This window comes from Lithohypha guttulata (genome assembly GCF_036872675.1).
Source record: "Lithohypha guttulata strain CCFEE 5908 chromosome Unknown scaffold_8, whole genome shotgun sequence".
In the NCBI taxonomy this organism is placed as follows: domain Eukaryota; kingdom Fungi; phylum Ascomycota; class Eurotiomycetes; order Chaetothyriales; family Trichomeriaceae; genus Lithohypha; species Lithohypha guttulata.
The window spans coordinates 18,298-36,743 of NW_027042757.1; the positions used below are offsets into that span (position 1 = coordinate 18,298).

General features: G+C 49.5%; 6 protein-coding genes across 6 annotated transcripts; 3 read left to right on the forward strand and 3 right to left on the reverse strand.

The window, feature by feature from the left end:
- Nucleotides 1-1,585: 1,585 nt before the first annotated feature.
- On the forward strand, nucleotides 1,586-3,277 carry LTR64_008136 (uncharacterized protein; the record flags this gene model as incomplete). The annotated part of the gene is made up of 1 exon (XM_064902451.1): nucleotides 1,586-3,277. The coding sequence occupies one exon, from the start codon at nucleotides 1,586-1,588 to the stop codon at nucleotides 3,275-3,277; it is 1,692 nt and encodes a 563-aa protein (XP_064750927.1).
- Nucleotides 3,278-4,488: 1,211 nt separating this feature from the next.
- On the forward strand, nucleotides 4,489-4,973 carry LTR64_008137 (uncharacterized protein; the record flags this gene model as incomplete). The annotated part of the gene is made up of 2 exons (XM_064902452.1): nucleotides 4,489-4,758; nucleotides 4,827-4,973. The coding sequence occupies 2 exons, from the start codon at nucleotides 4,489-4,491 to the stop codon at nucleotides 4,971-4,973; spliced, it is 417 nt and encodes a 138-aa protein (XP_064750928.1).
- Nucleotides 4,974-5,391: 418 nt separating this feature from the next.
- On the reverse strand, nucleotides 5,392-7,244 carry LTR64_008138 (uncharacterized protein; the record flags this gene model as incomplete). The annotated part of the gene is made up of 2 exons (XM_064902453.1): nucleotides 5,392-7,123; nucleotides 7,204-7,244. 2 exons carry the CDS (start codon nucleotides 7,242-7,244, stop codon nucleotides 5,392-5,394), a joined length of 1,773 nt encoding a protein of 590 aa, XP_064750929.1.
- Nucleotides 7,245-8,207: 963 nt separating this feature from the next.
- Nucleotides 8,208-11,102, reverse strand: LTR64_008139 (uncharacterized protein; the record flags this gene model as incomplete). The annotated part of the gene is made up of 4 exons (XM_064902454.1): nucleotides 8,208-10,258; nucleotides 10,312-10,606; nucleotides 10,655-10,939; nucleotides 10,992-11,102. The coding sequence occupies 4 exons, from the start codon at nucleotides 11,100-11,102 to the stop codon at nucleotides 8,208-8,210; spliced, it is 2,742 nt and encodes a 913-aa protein (XP_064750930.1).
- A 2,336-nt stretch (nucleotides 11,103-13,438) lies between these two features.
- LTR64_008140 (uncharacterized protein) lies at nucleotides 13,439-16,726 on the reverse strand (the record flags this gene model as incomplete). The annotated part of the gene is given in 2 exon segments (XM_064902455.1): nucleotides 13,439-14,583; nucleotides 14,596-16,726. 2 exon segments carry the CDS (start codon nucleotides 16,724-16,726, stop codon nucleotides 13,439-13,441), a joined length of 3,276 nt encoding a protein of 1,091 aa, XP_064750931.1.
- Nucleotides 16,727-17,092: 366 nt separating this feature from the next.
- On the forward strand, nucleotides 17,093-18,205 carry LTR64_008141 (uncharacterized protein; the record flags this gene model as incomplete). The annotated part of the gene is made up of 1 exon (XM_064902456.1): nucleotides 17,093-18,205. One exon carries the CDS (start codon nucleotides 17,093-17,095, stop codon nucleotides 18,203-18,205), a length of 1,113 nt encoding a protein of 370 aa, XP_064750932.1.
- Nucleotides 18,206-18,446: the final 241 nt, after the last annotated feature.

Consider the following 18,446-nt stretch of genomic DNA (forward strand, 5'->3'; position numbering starts at 1 on the left):
TCCCCTTACGCGTTCGTTGAGGTCGCCAACTCCTTTGTACCACCCATCAATATGCCCCCAAAAAGAATTCAAGTTCAGCCAGCTAGGCGACAACCTAAAGAAGAAGGATATATTTCGACTATCTACAATACTTTGACAAACGAGGATAATGCCAGCGTGGTGATCAGTGTTGCTATGTTTGGAGTACGTCCACAATTCTAAGCTCAGTCGCCGTGATGGGGCACTCTCTCTCATAGATAACACGAACGAAACTAATTGGTGTGATCAGGCAGCTGTAACCTTCTTCAACTCGAGCTGGGCCGACTTTCTTCTACCGGATTTCTAGATGCGACTGCCACAATGCTCAAAAATACTGTATATCACTATAAAACGACTGCGCTCTACTGTGTTACGTTAAGCTGGCTCGGTCTGGCGCGGGATTAAATATATAATACATGATGTTTGTGCACAGGAGAGCAACATTCTATGGATGCAAAACAGGCAGTATGGTGGCTAAAAGTCCATCAATTCGACTTCGGAATGTGTTGTAAAGTTCAGCCATGATCAACAAGAAATTCATCTGAAGCAGGCGCGATCCATTCTACCAGGGCTGAGTTGTGACTACGGAAAGAGCAGGTTCCTTCACGGGTATACTCCTGGTTTGTTCGACGAAAGTACAGGCAGCCACTACTCAGGCGAGCTGAAAGCACCATTATGAATGTCAGCACAGGAGCTGGTTCTGAACATGCTTAACGAAAGAAAAAGAACTATTGTCCAGTCTCTGCTACCTAAGACGATCTCATGGCAGTCGCTGATAACTTTGTCAGATTTATATAAGTACAAGCCTGCTAAGATGATATAGACATTACAAACGTCCTTTTGCACATGTTATGCTCACTCCATTCTATACGAGGTCGATCTGTACGAGGCACTGCGAGGTTCCAGGAGTACCCAAGATCTCGTTCTCTACGAGCGTCCGATTTCGTGTATTACTAACCAACAGGACATTCAGGTGGTACAGTATCGCTGAGATCGTGCTCACGATCACAGACAAGCGAGTCGACAGGCGCCTGCAACAACAAGCATTTTCGTCCACCAATCACACTTCGGACAGTCCCGGCAATTGCTCGCATTTGCGCACACACTAGCCCAGGATCGCTGAAAGTTTTTGCGACTTATCAACGAGACCAACCTCTTTCAGCGCCTTATCGCAGTCTGCAAACTCGCAACTCGTTTTTTTACAAAATCACATCGTGCTTCTTGTTTCTCTCTCTCCTACCATCGATGTTCTAGCTGACAGTCACAAAGTACTGACGACCGTGCAAGCAGCCAGTATCGATATCCAACACCAGAACCGAGGCCGAATCATTGACACAACAAAGACTGCATCATTGGCCAACAAGCACGATTTATCCACGGAAGCATCTCCACACGACCCTGCTCGTTGCCGCCATTTACACCATACGCTTTTTGCGGGCTCTTGTCGATCTTATTTGACGTGCAACTACTGGAAGCTAATACGTGTGAACTCTAATTGACAACATCTGACACGCTTCACTCGCACCAGTGGCGGGCTCATTCAAGCCTGCCTGTTCTCGTCTTCAACATGTCCCTCGCTCGAGTCTCTTCCATCGACGGTTTTGAGCGTCATGATAATGAATCCAACGTCTCTTCAATAAGACGGCTCAGCTTCAGCCCAATGGGAGACCCCAATAGTCCTCGACCACCTTCCGACAGAAAACCGAGCGTTGTTCCAACTCTCCAATTCCTCGAAGTGCCAAAGGCAAAGAGGATTCTTCAAGTCGTGCTTGCAATCATCTACTGTCTGTTCGCAGCTGGCATTGTCTTTGGCTATGCTGCTATCAAGCCCGTTCTCATCGATGAAGGCGTCTACAAGAATTACTGCACAGAGGAAGAGCTGAAGCAGGGCACAAGACCATGTTACCAACAGGAGATTCGGCTGAACTTGATGTTCACCGTTGCTGCTGTTTCTACGAATGTAGCAGCCCTACCAATTGGGACTGTCCTTGACACCTATGGGCCACGTGTCTGTGGTATCATCGGCAGTGTCTTGTTAACTATCGGTGCCCTCCTCTTCAGTTTCGCTCCTCGACTGCCTGGCGATGCCTACATCCCAGGCTACCTCTTCCTAGCACTCGGCGGTCCCTTCATTTTCATCTCCTCTTTTCAGCTGTCCAACACCTTCCCTCAGCGATCTGGTTTGATCTTAGCTCTGCTGACTGGTGCCTTTGATTCGTCCTCCGCCCTCTTCCTTATCTTTCGACTGATTTACGAGGCCACCGATGGCAAGCTTAACACAGAAAAGTTGTTTCTCATCTATCTGGTCGTTCCACTGTTCATTCTGATTGTCCAGCTCTTTGTCATGCCAATAGAGTCTTACAAATCAGTCAGCGAGGTCATTGAGGAAGTAGAACACGAGGCAGTGGTGCCTACACCACCCGAGTACAATGAAGAAGAACGCGAAATTGTACGGGAGAGGAGGGACAGCATAGCGACCGAAGTCCAGTCACTTCTCGACAAAGGTTCGAACAGGAAGCGTGAGGCACGTGAAGACAAGAAGAACAGTAGAAGTGGTGTATGGGGAGCACTACATGGTCGCACAGCATGGGAACAGATGAAGACCTGGTGGTTCGTCCTGATCACATTGTTCACCGTCGTGCAAATGACTCGCATCAACTATTTTGTCGCTACTATTCGCTCCCAAGAAAGGTGGCTTCTTGGCTCGGAGAAAAGAGCAAAGGTCGTCAACGACTTTTTCGACGTTGCTTTACCGCTCGGTGGTGTTCTTTCGATCCCCTTCATCGGCACCATCCTGGATAATACATCAACACCGTTCGCCTTGGGCACTTTGGTGTTCTTCGCCACTATCATTGGCATTCTTGGTTGTTTACCTTACATGTGGGCTGCCATCGGTAACGTATGCCTCTTTGTGGTGTATCGCCCATTCTACTATACCGCAGTGTCGGACTACTCTGCCAAAGTATTTGGCTTCCAGACGTTCGGAAAGGTTTATGGCCTCATTATTTGCTTAGCTGGGCTGTTCAACTTTCTGCAGAGCCCGCTGGACGCTTTGACTCACGTTGCGTTTGATCTAAACCCAATCCCTATCAATTTAGTACTGCTAGGTCTAGCAGTTCTTGTTGGCACGTCTTTGGTTACGTACACGGCTCTCAAAAGTAGGAATATGAAAAGAGATCATCTGGAGCAGGAAGCTGAAGACGCGACGGAGAGTCAGATACCTAGTGTCAACGCAAACTCATATGGAACTCAACAGTAGTGCAGCTGCGGTTCGAAAGGAGTTTTTAGAGGGACGATGATTGTGGTGGTTATTTATCTCGCATCTTAGCACGGTGTTCAAGGCGATCTGAATTGATTTGTACATATTCTGCTACCAAATTTTCTGATATAGTCAAAAACAATCTTTATTCCCGCAACTGTTACATCAAGACAAATACAATCCTGGCGTTGAGCCAGCACTCGTTGTGTTAGTTGGGACGCTGTCCTTGATTTCGCAGGCCATGCTCGATGATGAACAGCGAAGGTATAAAATCAGCGATTTGAGGACCTTAAGGATAACATATACATGTACCTTCTCTCTCACGCACCTGCCGCTGGCTCAACCTCTACCCGTCCTTCTATTTGCACGAAGTAGATTGTGCAACGGTCTTGCCCTCTCAACACAACGGTCTGATATCTATGAGCTTCCGTCACATCCCAGCTGGATTACCACGTCTTATTTGAGAATTCCTAGCCTACTTTGACAAAGAGCAATGCAGCCGATATGTTCATCCACGCCATGAGGCCTTCCACGCTAGAAACACCTCTTTCTCCTCCAACACTGTCATGGTGACCATCATCGTGGTCGGTTATCACCAGATACCGAATCTCGTCTACCTCCGTTGTCCTTCGAGTCGACCCTAATCAGCACTAACCCCATTTCGTCCCTCGAGTATCCAGAAACTCAAATCACAAATCCTCCATCTTCCACACTTCTTGCAACCTTCCTTTCTGGCGCGGGGCTGGCCAGATCTTCGAGGAGAAGAGCATGACATGACGCAAAACCCATTTTCCTCGTTCCAAAAACACACGAAGGCCCGGCTATGACTGTCTGATCTCATTTACATGCTCGATCTCAGCTATACCGCAAGCTCGCAATTGGTTGCCAGACAGCTAAAGGCGCGATGCGGCTCTCCATTGGTTTCCACTCGAAGTGACTGCTACATGATGGACCGAGATACTGCTTCCAAATACTATGCAGGTAAGAGAGGATGTGAGAGGTCGAGGGACGGCCAGATCAGATCTCACTTTTAGGTATCAGAGTCATGGTCAACTTATCTTTCCATGTGCATCATTGAATCCATAACACATCTCATCTAACCGCAGATACATAAACACTGATCTGTCTCATCTCCCTGCTCCCTCCCTATGATTCCTCAAACATACGTACAGCCAATCAACCGAACCTTACTACCACCACTCACACTCAAAATGTCACAAACCTTCCGAGGCCACTGCCACTGCAAAGCCGTTGAATGGCAAGTCGAGCTCCCTTCCGACTCCCAATCCCACATCCTCTGCCATTGCGAGGCCTGCAAGCTCCAGTCCGGCGGTGAATTTACCCTCAACCAGCTCGCTCCCAAGGATGCCTTCAAGCTCACCAAGGGCGACTTGAAGGTGTACACCTACAAGGGCGACTCGGGCAACCCAGTCGACTGCTACTTCTGCGCCAACTGCACAAGTTCGCCATATCATCATCAGGTAAGCAGAAGCAAAATCAACCTAAAAGCAAATGTGAAAAAGAGGATATGTGCTAACTCGCGCCACAGCACGCACTTGGCGACAAGATCGTCGTACGAACAATGCTCCTCCACGGATCCAAGGACTGGGGAACACCAGCTTTGGAGATCTTTGGCAAGGATAAGCTGAACTGGCAGCCACAGACTGCGAAGGATATCCTCCCTGCTGGACCATAAAAGAGGACGGGACGACAGCTTGGAGAAAGATAGAAGGAGGTGAGGTACTACGTAATGCGATGGAAAGAGCAGGCTCTAGCTAGAAAAGCTGATTAGATAGCAGAATACAGAGTCTTTGCAACACAGCACATAGAAGCAATCTTAGCTTCAATCTCCTTACACCTCCCATACTGTGAGCTTCTCGTTTGTCCTGGCCCTTACCACGAGCAATACCTGCATGACTGCGCATGTACCACGGACACATCCAAAGGGGGTCAATGCCGGATTATCATTGCAGGCTCAGACCTGATTCCAGGTAGGGCTTGAGTATAGGACAAACCAGAGTATTCATCGTGCACCACGTTTCTACTTCCAAGCAAGCAGAGCATCCGATGTGCTTCCTCTCTACTGACCGTTCGTCAAATTCTTTAGCAAAATACTAATAAGCCTTCTCACTCTCACCCTCCTCCACCTGCATCAAATTCTCAACCTTGATATGCGCATACCCAACCCCATTACTCTCCAACGCATCCACAACCCTCCTCATCGCCGCCAACGTCTTCTCCTCCTGTAACCGCCACGGCACACCCCCAACAACCTGCACCGCACACGGCAACCCCTCCATGGCCTCACTGTCATAATACTTGTACGCACCCGCCATGACGCCATTCGTCGCCCTGAAGTCCGCAGGGAGCTTGTCAAGAACTTTGTCAACTTTCGTAACCGGGATGACGCCAGCGGTATAGTCGAGCAGATTGAAGAGGAAGGTATAGCCGCAGGAACTGACGGCGTCGTGCATGCCGTTGTGGGGCAGGGCGGGCGTGGCGTTGACGGGGGTGAGAATCAGGTCGAAGGATTGTTCGGGTTTGGAGAGCCAGTCGAACCAGGTTGAGCGGAAGGCTTCGCGTTTGGCGACCCACTGCCAGTTCTCTTGGGCGGAGAGGTGTTTGAAGTTTTGGAGGAGGCTGGCCCAGATGGGGTCGCGGCGGACGTAGCGGACCCAGAGGTAGTGGATGTAGCGGAATAGGCTGGGGAGTCTGGAAGCGTAGAAGTAGAGTTGGCGGGCACCGCTGTCGTTCCATTCGCCTGTGCGGAAGAAGGACTTGTATGTCTTGCCGCCGTCGGAGCAGAGTAGGGTCGAAGCAATGCGGAGCGCGTCGAGGGGTTTGTGGTTTTCGGAAAACTTGTCTTGGGTGATTTCTACTATGGTGTGGCCTGACGCTCTAAGGGCAGAAATTGTGAGCTCGAGACCACGAGCGATGGCAGGAGAGGGCGGCACAACGCCGTCAGAGCGCATGACACCGACGCGCAGAGTCTCTTTGTTCATCGTCTCGTCGTAGGCGTCCTGTCGCCAGTAGAGGTTTGGGTGGCAGGTATAGTCGAATTGCCATGGCTTCATGCTGATGAAAGACTTGGTGAAATAGGTCAGATCGTCTAGGGTGCGTGCCATGGGCGAGAAAACAGATGGAATACCTTCTTGACCAGGCATGGAGGTATTCATGCCCATCTTAGGCCAACGACCAGTTGAGCAGCGCAGAGAGAATATGCCGGACCAAGCAGCAGGAGCACGTACACTTCCCGCAACATCTGAACCGATGCCGATACGAGAGCCGTTCATGGCCAATATAGCACCCTCACCGCCAGTGCTGCCACCAGGCGAGTACTTGGGGTTGTGCGGGTTGCGACATACACCCCAGACATCGTTTGTGGACTCGAAAGACAGCAGAGTAATTGGAAGTGCAGTCTTGACATGTGGTATTGCGCCCGCGCTCTTTAGCAACCTGACCAGAGAGCCATCTTGTGCATACGGCTGATTCACGTATTTTGAGTAACCAACCGAGACGTCAAAGCCACCGACTGCGATGCTGTCTTTGAGCGAGACAGGAATGCCTGCCAAAGGTCCGTCGAGGTTGATCTCGCCTTTCTTGATCCATTCTTCAGCATCTGGCAGCATCAACTCAGTCACACAGTTGGTCTTCTTGTGTGCAAATGCAGCTGTCTTGCCATATGCATGAAGAATCTCAACTGGGGAGGTGCGCTTGTCTTTGACGTCCTGTACAAGAGCCTCGATGGGCCTGTACAATATAGCGACTTGACTTGGAGTGAGGCGACCGCGATAGGGTGCTGGGAGGGAAGCAAAGCGCTCTTCACGCTGTTTCTGCTTGAACGAGCTGCATGCTGGTCAATCCAGAGTCCTGGCTGTTCGAGGCAGCTCTATCTGAGCCTGTACGACTTCCTGGGGTTTACATACCATGCTTGTAAGTGCTCGAAATAGTCGAACGGTGGCAGCATCTTCACCTATATCGAGCTGATCGTGCATATGACCATGTCTGGTCGATCACACACACATTCAGAGCTCAACTATCTTCCACTATTCACAGCAGAGCGATGAGATAAAGGTAGGGCGCACAACTGCTGAAGCATGCCTACATCATTGGAGAAGGCCGCCCAACAGTGCAAGTCCGAAAGCTTCCTCAGGGAGCAGACCCTCTATTAGCCGTGCCTCCAATCACCAACAAGCAGCACTGGGAACAGGTGTTTCCCGCGACCACCTTTTTGAGCAGTTGCAAGCGAAGGTGGAAAAGAGTTCGTGGCCGCCTAAGGCACCAAAGTAGGACACGATCTCAACACCCAGGCCTCTTCAAAACCCTAAATCACATGAGTATCACATCAAGACAGACCTTCGTACCGTACAGCGACGATCTGGTACTAACGCCCACGTTCGCAAGGACACCATGTGTTACACAAGGATCGCGACTATCAGTGGGCCAAAGTGGAAGTGAGGCTTGACACATCAGCAGGATCTTCAGGGTCCAGGTACGTTTTTGGTGCGAATGGCGCGGAGATGTCAATGAAACTCGATATCTTTGTGATATGACCTTGGTGGTGGTGTGACAGATGTCGATCGTGTCAATGCAGTGTCACAGCTCCAGAGAAGTGCTCAGACAGCCCTGACATGGAACGCTCAAGAGATAGGTGAATGATTTTAGTTGGATATTTACCTAGTGCTGCGAAGAGCCCTAGCAAAAGAACTATTGACATAAGGGTATCATTTAACCAAAAATAGTGCAGACCGACCGAGCAACATGCGCTCAGATCCCCACCCATGTACAATCGTGAAACCCTGGTAGATGTTCGTCGATATCGACCCGTCGCATATTCAATATCGCTTGATCAAAGTCGTGTGGAAATTCATACGCTAACTTTTCCCCGAAGATATCGTGAACTGAGCTGAAGCTTGCGAGGTATTTTTCCTTATAGAGAAGATGTGACACCCTGGTAGGGGTACTGATGATTTGGCAGAGGTTGTGGCATGGAACCTGGAACAAGGTTGGGATCGAACTGGTGTGGAAGTGGGTAATGCCCATTGCCTTGATCATAATCAAGATGGCCGAATGGATGAACAGGATAACCATGTGTGGAGGAGTCGGATCGTTGCGGTAGCCATGGCTCGGACGCTCGCCTTAGGAGACCTGGTGCTGGGACTACAGGAAAATACGGCGTAGCATCCGCCGATAATGCTTCGTGATGAGATTGAGCACCAGGCGAGATCACCATGTTCGGTCCAAGTGTTTGGCTCCTTCCTGTCACAGATAGCGGTATGTACGTAGGTCTCATGTCTGAGTTTGATGCCATTTCTTGCTGTGGACTTATCACAGGAGGCCGTAGAATCGTGTTCGCATATGTGTCGTCTTGCCTTGGTGATACCATTGCACGAGGAGTATTGTTCAATTGCGGGTCTCTAGATGAGTGCGGTAGCGGAGGTGAGAATGGATTTTGAGCATACACAGCTGTCCGAGGCTGATCGCTTACTTGCTGGTTGACACTGTTGAAGTATGTAGCATCAAAGTGATGAGGGATCATGTGTCCCGGTTCACTGGTATCTGCATATAGGCCCTCGTTGTAACCGTGTGCGATGTAGTAGCTCTCGGGCGGAATCAGAGGTGGACGTATGTCGTGAAATGGCATCAAACCGTGTACAAGTGGGTTGTGATGGGTTTCAAAGTTCTGCTCCAGCGCCGGATACTGAGAGGTGGTTTCAGTAAAGCTGGTGTTCGTGCTAGATATGTAAGGTGTGAGGTCTTCGAACCCTGGATGAGCCTCAGTGTGATGTACTTCGGGCATCGTGCTTAAGACAAAAACACCCGGGCCTCGTGAGCCCCTGCTTCCTGCAGTGGTAGGAGCAACACTTAACGCCACGCCATCACTAGTGTCTCCAACTCGTCTTCTTTTCACGGGCTTCGGTGTCGATGACGAAGAGTCTGTGACACTTCCTGTACTCTGCCTCCGTCTGCTGTGTGGCATATGGTTGCTAGACGACATCGGCGGCTCCGCGTGCACAGTGCTATCTGCTGATGTTGAGTTGCTCTCAGACCGCTTCAACACCATAGTCTTCCTGTTGTTAGCACTGACAAGCGAACCTCTGCTTGGCTCGCACGCGTCAAGGATTGCAATGGCCTTGTCAAATATTGGACTAGAAGGATTGAGTACCCTCAAGTCAAGAAAACGTTGTCGCAGTCGCGAGAGCATTGCCCTGACATCTTCCATGTTGTCTGTAGCATCTTTGGCTTTCTTGTAGCTATCACCTGCTTTACTTTTAATGTTCTTGTCGCTTAGATGACCAATGCCAAGGGTCGTGACAGCAATCAAAGCGCCATGGAGCCGAAACCAAGATCGAGCACTCTGTTCCGCGTCAATGTCACAGAGTCGATCAAATGCTTGCAACGCAAGCTTGGCATGCTTGTTCACCAGTTTGGTATAACTGCTCCTCTTTGATTGTGTCTGAAGGCCCATGTCGTGTATAATGTCTGATGCTCCACTGCCTGCAGGCGGGACTAGACGTCCTTGTGCCGAGTAGAAGGCAGCAGCACTAGCAATCCTGCAGTTCATAACCATGAGGATCAGATTTGACCTCAACTTAAGTGCTTCCCTATCTGCTGTTTCGCTGCCATTCTTGTATGTTGCAACCCTCTCGACAGGGGTTACAGGTTCGCCTTGCCTGAAGAGGTGGGCAAAGCGCAGAAACTCCCACACGCCAGCCTCATCTGTGGTGTCGACCTCCAAAATCCTCTGCATGGTCGTGAGCACTTCAATCTTGAGGGCTACAAGATTACCTTGTGATTTGCAGAATTCAATCTTCCGAGATAGGAATGTCGATTTGTCCCAAGTCGATGGTCGTGGCTGGCTACCAAGAAAGAAGCCCAAGGTACTGTCCAAGTCAACCAACTCAAGACACAGGAGGTTGATTTGTTCGGAGAGATGTGCATCGGGACGGAAACCTCGAAGGAGAGTGTTCTGTGCATACACTGCGCAAACTTAACAATAAGTCGAAGATCAAGACCTCAACGGTTGCACTTACTCTCCCAACCCTGAATTTTGGCAAGCAATGACGGCAACGCCTCCCAGGCTGCACGTAGATGGCCACTATTCACAAGCTGTAGTAGCTCGTCCAGACTTGCCTTCCACACATCGACATTGGATTGGCCCTCCTGCCTCGACTGTACATTTACACGCAGAGCAGATGGCCCAGAAACGCTCGATGTGACGTTGTTCATGTCATTCTCCATGACAAGACTCTGCAATTCCCTCCAACCAGTCAACAAAAACTCCACGTCTGTTCTAGCCCTGTTCTTCATTTGCTTGACCCTAGCAAACTAATATTGTCAGCTTTATTCATGAAAAAGTGATAAGAACTTTTGTACCTCCTCAACGGTGCCACAAAGTGACATCTTCTGGAATATCGTATCTGTTGATTCCGTCGCGACAGCCGTTATGCTCGATAATAGCTCTGTTCGGCCGTTGTGTCGCGGGTCTCGATCTTCTTGCTCTGCTGAGACGTCTGAGGAAACGCTTTCGCCATCTCGTCTTCTCTTTTTGGTCTGGTTTGCTGCACGAGCGGCAGCCAGATTCTGAGCTTTCTGATTGTATTCACACGTTTTGGCCTTCTTCTCCGTCCGACAAGCGCCGCAGGGCATTCCTCCATCACACTGCAGGATCTTAGCATCTGTTTGCGATCATACTTATGTACAACAGGTCTACCTTTGTCTTGGAGCGCTTGCATGGGATACAAGCACCGTGCCGCTTCGTGGCCTTAGGCTTCTGGGCTTGGTGCTCCCCTTTGGTGGCGTTCAGATCCAGGGGGATGTTCATCGTGCGTATATAGAATGAAATTTCGTATCGCCGTATTGTAACATTTGGGTCGAAGAGCGAGCTCGAGGATATTGAGTGGCACAAGTTGAGAAATAATGGTAGGCTGTTCCAGAAGGCGTGTTTTTTGTATTTGCAACTATACCTGAAAGTCCAGTATAGGATAGGAGGCGCAGCGATAGAGTCTTTCAAGAAGACTGAAAAATTGTTTGAGCGGTGAAGATTCAGTCATTGACTCCAACCAGTCTAAGAGAATAACCTGAGGTTCGTAGGAGCGCACCTGCAGTCAATGTGCGCACGGACGTCGCCATCAACTAGGACCAGCCAGCGATAGTTATTCGAGAGAATTTTCGACGGTCCCCCTGGGCGGTCAGCGATATCCAACCACTATCTTGGGCACAGTCTTCAGATGTATCAGTCAACTAATAGACAGCTGGTATAAGGCTCGTGAAACTTGGCGCCTCACTCGATGGAAGGCCTGGCAAGATGTCAGGGAAGCGCTGTCGATCACTACTAGAAATTCCAAAGGGACATGCTCTGATGATGACACGACAGAGTTATAGGAACAGAACGATCTAGCATGCCTAGTATGTGTTTGAAACAGGGCCGCTATCAGGAGTACGATCTCTTGACCATGCCCATTAGAGCAGAGATCCGGCAACACAAACCTAGATACGCATCTCGAGACGAGTTGAAGAAAGTACTCGTATAGTACGCCTTCGAAATCGGGTTTAATGGATCCATATCCAGGATGAGGCTTGCACACCTTTCGACCATTGGCACCGGGCAACTGGCCGTCCCAGACACTTGGGTCGATCGTTGAGAGTGTTGCACAGAGGGGGCCATCACGAAGCCACAATGTCTGATTGACGCTCGTAGCACGCTAGAGACCGACTCATAGCGTATCAAGCTGAATCTAGGCTCATATTGGTGCAATGTGCCAAGTTGTATGGTGCACAGGCGAGGTCCGTGCGCTCTGTCCAAATGTAGATGGGCTTGCTGCGAGTGCTGACGGGGCCTCGGAAATACGAGAGAGCGGCTAAAGTGCTGTACGCACCAAGAAGTGACGAGAATCATGAATTGGGTAGAGATTGAGAACAGGCGAGCAATAGCCTACGATTGACGAGCGTACAAGGATCTTCAATGCAGCCGCAGTGTGTATCGGCCCACACCACGCCGCGACGCTACTGCGAGGATCTGAGCACTAAGTGAGGGAGGATCTCATCCGCGAAAGCCTCCAATCTTCTTTGGGTCGACATGGTGTTATCTTGTGCTTGGAACAAACCCCGTCCGCACCTCCATGTCGACAGATCGACTCAATGAGTGCCTCTATAGCCGAAATTCACCTCAACGAGCGCAGCAGATGACGCCATTCCGTAGCTCGACATATCGCAGTATTCAACTCTGCTTAGTGAAGATGAACTGGTTGGGGCCTATGAGCATAGCTAGTTGATGCTTCATTGTCCTTTTAGGTGGAACTGGACGGACTTTCTCTTCCCAAACAATACGTAGCCACCTTCACCTAACCGAAATCTGTCACTTAGTCCTTCCTTTTCGAGCTGGCTACATTATGGATCTCGGCTATCGTGCGCCTCAGTGGTGAACTCGCATATTACGGAATGGAAAGGACGCCAAAGGGACGATGTGCGACATGTCCGACGTTCCGGAGAGTTCGCAGACTACACGTCGCACTGTCATTCACCCGCCATCAGATGTCTGCAATGTGCAAAACACATGTGACCTGAGGAAGGTTGGCGGTGTCGATCCTCTCAGAAACCTCGTGTTACCGAGCATTGTCGGCCACGTGAATACATTGTCGATCCCAACGTGGTGCTGTACGAGTATCTTACTGCTTTGCTTGGACATGATCTGCAATAATGAAGGGAGGGGATTTTGAAGGTGAATCTTTTCTATGGCATCTCTCGACGACCACCCCAAATGTGATGGATGTGGAAACTGTTTTAACAAAAATGTTGTCATGCTTGGCAGCTAGACTTCGTAGCTGCGGCCTTGTGAACGACGGCGAGTGTCTAATGCGCTGTGGTAAAGCTAACCAATCAGCTAAACGCTAGCTTGAATCGAAATCAATACAGCTGATTCGCTTACCGCATTTATTGATTAGCCTTATTATCAAGGTCTTCAAAACTGGTGCGCCATGTTGCATACAGACATGCTCACATCGGAATTAGTAGCCGAGGACGCAGCAGATGGGAATAAGGACGGTGGATATGCCTACCCGCACTATAACCAAAGAGTATTGATCTGGATTGAAGAAGACATCGAAGAATGGGTCATGCAATGGTTACGACACTGGCAGAATTCGATCGTCTTGCGCTATGTCATCGAACTACCGTATCTGATACCTGAGCGGCCATCGAATCCTGTTGGTATTGATCTTGGTTGTATGGCGTATCCGAGGGAGGGCCGATCGCTATACCATAGATGGCCTTTTCTCGATAGTCAATCCGTGTCAATTTGACTGGCAGGTGCTGTCGAAATTTCCCCTTGTTTTCGTATCGCCCTGGAGATGGTTCTAGGTAGATAGGATGGTTGTATCGTGCAAGTGTTGCACGCGTGTATCCTTCACTTGCCTGAGACAGGCCGACTTGCAAAGGATTCTCTACAAGAACATCCCAGACAGGAGGCAACGATGCTTCATTGAAGTGAAAGGCTCTGAAGAGTGCGAGCAATACCCATTGCGAAACAGCCGATGTCTGAGTTCGTGATAGTTCGATCATGTCTAATGTCTCGATATAGGTTGATAGCTTTGACGTTGCAAAAGGGTATTCAGCATCAGGACTGTTCGAGCCTGACGAACCGTGGGCTGCCGTTGCTTCAGCCTTAAGGTATGCATCCACCTGATACTGGTTGAGGAGATCGTAAAACCGTCTCAGGGGATTGGTACACCATGACATTTGAGCCATGCCAAGTGTGACGTGACGCGCTGGCCTAAGGCTGCTTCCAGGTATTGGAGCAATGTAACCTTCATGCGGTCCCAGGGTGTTTAGCCTTTCCAAGGGAAAAGCATGGTGACACTCTTGAGCTCTATAAATGATTGGAACCTCACGGCGTCGAGCCCAATAACCAAAAGCTTCCGCACACAAAAGCATTGACGAACCCACAATATCATACTTAATACCCTGTTCTTCATATGTTTCCGTAGTTGTAGAAGTCAACGTGCTGACCTGAATTGTTGGATCGCCATAGCAATGCTCGCTTCTGAAGAGCCTGTCATAGCTTCGGTCAGCAAAACTCACATCACTCACAAACAGACTAGTGGATCCTCGTGTGAATTTTGGCATTTTGAGACGATCTGGTTGTTCCTCCAACCGGGACACCCAACGAGCTGACAATAAGTCTTGCAATAGATGAAATGTATCATTATGGGTTTTGAGTAGCTTTGCTTGTTTTTGATGGTACGCTGCCGTTTCGAGCTTCTTTCGAATATCTTCGCCTTCACGTTTCCCTCGAGCAGCCTTATGGCCTACTAACATACTGTGTTTGCTGGTGGAAGTTGGATTGAAGCTTTCCGCAAGCCGATGATTGTCAATTTTCACTATATTTCGCAAGAGACCAGGAGTCATCTTGACATCTTTGATACTGCCGTTACGATGGAGTAAGGTACTGCATGTCAACACTTGGGATGGTCGGTTAGGGCTGATACACAACCTGTCCGTGATCTCAATGGGAAAGTAAGGCTCCATGAGACCACCTGGATTGTAGTACGCTGAGGTCGCATATTCAGCCCTCTCAAAGAAGGGATGATTGATGGGGATAAAGGCTGAGGGATGAGCTATGTGAATGTGAAGCCAGTAATGGTCGGGATGCTCGGAGGAAGGCTCGACAGAAATGGCATCGTCAACAACCCGAGTCTCGGCACTATCGATGCAGAAGGCTAACATGTCGCCCCAGTCGTGCCGAAGGTCAGCCATGGTATCAGCAAAGGGTGGTATGTGTGGATGCAAGTCGTTGAGATTGAGCTGCGAGAGCGCATTTTGTTCCTTGTCTTTCAACTGGTTTGCCTTCAGGTTCAACCCCGAAAAATGTTCAGGCAGAGTGACCTTGTAATTGTCCGTCTGATACCACGGGTCCAAACAGCCAATCTCTTGTAGGAAAAGACTGCCACTTCTTCTGTCCAGCTCGAAAGCCGGATAAGCACCGACAGCCCTCAAGATGAGCGAGCAGATCGAATTCGTCCGACTCGAAGCTTGATGTTTTGCGATCCAAGGTCTTTTTATGTAGGCATTCCACAAGACTTCGATGATTTTCCGGTCGTTAGTATCGAACTCTTCACCCGTACTTCTGCGTTCCACCACACCAGATCCGGGCACTGCGTCCTTGAGAGTTGGGCTCAGCACACCGAAGGAGGTAGGAACGCGCAGCTTACGACTTCTCGAAATGAGTCTTCGGGCTTTGCTGATGAACTGTGTCAGAGGGTTGTTCCTCAATTCTTGGTAAACTTCTTTGCCTGCTGCGGCTTGAGCCGCAGCTTCTTGATAAGCACGAGCCCACTCCGTCACGTCTTTATTAGCATTCCACATACGGCGTGGGACAAGCATCATCGAAGTGCTGTCCTTGTATTGTCTTGCAAGGAAGCGCTCATCTTCTACCAGTTTGTCATACAAAAACATGTGAGTACCGGGGCTCAGAGCCTCCAGATCTTTTCTGAGGAAGTTGCTCGCAAGCTCTTGTAAAGTCAAGTGTTTGAAGCTTGTCTCGTCAGCAGACTGATTGTAGACGTTGTCAAGCAAGTCTGCGTAGTCTCGTCTGCATCGTTCTATTTCCTTGCCGAGCAATGTAAACTTTCTCAACAATCCAGCAGATAAGTGTGGTGGCACTTCACCAGATGCGTGTTGATAGACTTCACTCCCAGACTCGGCCTGCGTGCGCTGGACAGGCTTGACTGGCATGATGTTCCTGATCGGAGCCATTTCCTCCTCAGTAGCGAAATTAGGTATCGTATAGCCGGTAAAGAGAGCCTGTGTGTCAACAAACCACGAACCGCTTTGAAGAAGATACTGGTGCTGAGCTTCAGTCTGACCGAGACATATAGCCAATTGAGCACGTAATTTGTTGGATTTCATGATAAATAGATCGCCCGGCCTTCTAAATCTCATCGCACCTTGAGTTGAAATATCATCGTCCTCATCTTGACCATTGTGCTCGGTATCCAATGCTTCTTCTGCCGGTTCCACGTCCCCGGTTGAATCGTCACGAGCAAACAGAGAATTTGGCAGTATGACACTTCGGCCTGTCTGGAGTACTTCCGAGGGTGCATTGCTTTTAATGGTTTCCTGGTAATCCGAACTCCACTGCCGAAGATATTCGCGCACATTGTTAGATTTCCCAAACAGGTCCGCAACCGCAGGGAGAGGTGTATCCTCAAGAGGTGAGGCTGCGCTGCCTAAGTAGGTCTGAATTCCTTGAGGTGCAGTTGTGCCATGTGTGAAGGGCCGAGTTTGCGAGTGCGAAGTGAGTCGTGACCCTCGTTCTCTACTTGACAGTTTCAAGACATTTGACGAGAGTCGAAGGCTTCGGATGCTACAGAAGGGACATGTGTATGTGTTCGTGAGTCGATCACTAAATGTACGTGCTCGAAGATATCGAAGGCTATCTCGAGAAAGCATAGTCAGTGCAAAGCTCAGGTCGACAAAGCGTCGAACAGCGATGATGACACCGCAGACTCACTCAAGTGATGATCTGTCAGTCCTAGCTTCTGTTCAGAAGCAGATGGTATCCGTCGTGGTGCGCATATCGATGGCGAACAGCCATACCGAGAGTATTCGATTCTCGAACTGGACTCCACTACAACAACTTTACACGTCTGGCAGGACCCGTGGATCTACTCGTCGCAGTTGCCCTGTTTGGATTCTGCTTCAGGCAGCAAGAACGAGTGCCTGTTTTGTCCTAAGTGACTGGGACTGGAGAAGCTACACTCTTGTTTGCGTCTTTACAAAGTCAAGTTTCTCAGAACTGCTGTAGGACTTGTCAACATGCCTATCAATCAGCCAGCCAACCAGATCAAGCTGACAAATGTGTCGTTGGTGAGATACAAGAAGGGCAAGAAGAGATTCGAGTTGGCATGCTACAAGAACAAACTACTTGAATATCGTTCGGGTAATGAAACAGATTTAGACAATGTGCTGCAAATTCCCACAATCTTTCTGAATGCGTCAAAAGGTGAGACTGCACCCAATGCTGAGTTGCTGAAAGCCTGGCCACAGCTGGCCGAGGAGCAAGAATCTAGCCATACCGCCTCGAAAAGTAAAGGTGGGAAGAAGGGAGGAAAGAAGGCTCAAGCCGACAACGACGCCGAGAAGACATGGAAGGACGCTATCATAGAAGAAATCCTCAAGAAAGGTGAGATACAGGTCAATGCCAATGAGAGGAAAGAGCTGCTCGATCGTATGGAGCGCGAAATCGTCGAGGAAGTAGCTCAGCGCCTAGTCGACCCACAAACAAAGAGAGTTTACACGACTGGCATGATCAAGAAAGGATTGGACGTCTTGTCCAAGCAGGGCGGCCATGCACCTGCGGCTGATTCTTTACCACATAAGCTAGGTAAATTGAATCTGGAAGAGTACCCGAAGAAAGGTGGGTCAATATCAAAAGAGTCACAGAATACGAGTGGTGTTGGGACACCCAACACGGACGCTGGTGAAGCGGAGGGAGAGCATAGCTCAAAAGGTCGGGAGAAGAAGGGCGATCTGCCCATGTGGACAGGCGTTGTAACATCGAAATCCGTCAAACAGCAAGCCTTGGATGCTATACGTGCTCTGATAGCATGGCAACCAATTCCTGTGATGCGTGCTCGTATGAGGTTGAGGATCACTTGTCCAACCAGCCTTGCTAAGCAAGCTGCAAGATCCAAAGCAAGCACCGAAGGAAGTGCTGACAACAGCGAAGGAAAAGGCACCATTCAGGACCGTCTGCTTTCTTTCGTTGAAGATGTCGAAAGCCAGGACGTGGTCGGCGAAGAGTGGGAGGTGATTGGCTTCGTCGAGCCAGGTGCATTTAAGGACCTAGGGGAATTTTGCTCGGCTGAGACGAAGGGGCTCGGAAAGGTTGAGATATTAGACATGGCTGTTGTTCACTCCGATGACTGAGTCCGCCAGCCAAGAAGCATCATTAGTATTTGTCTCCAATAGTTCACCTTTGAGCCATTTTCTGACGGCAGACCTAAGATACAGACGTGACAAACAGCGAAAAAGGCTGGCATCTCCTACTTTGAAAGCAGTATTTAAGCATAAAGAGCAGCATCCTACATGGACACCTTGAAGTGAATGGCATCGGATACCGAGAATTGCAGAATTGCGTTCGCTGTACGTTGTCGTGCTCGTTCACGTT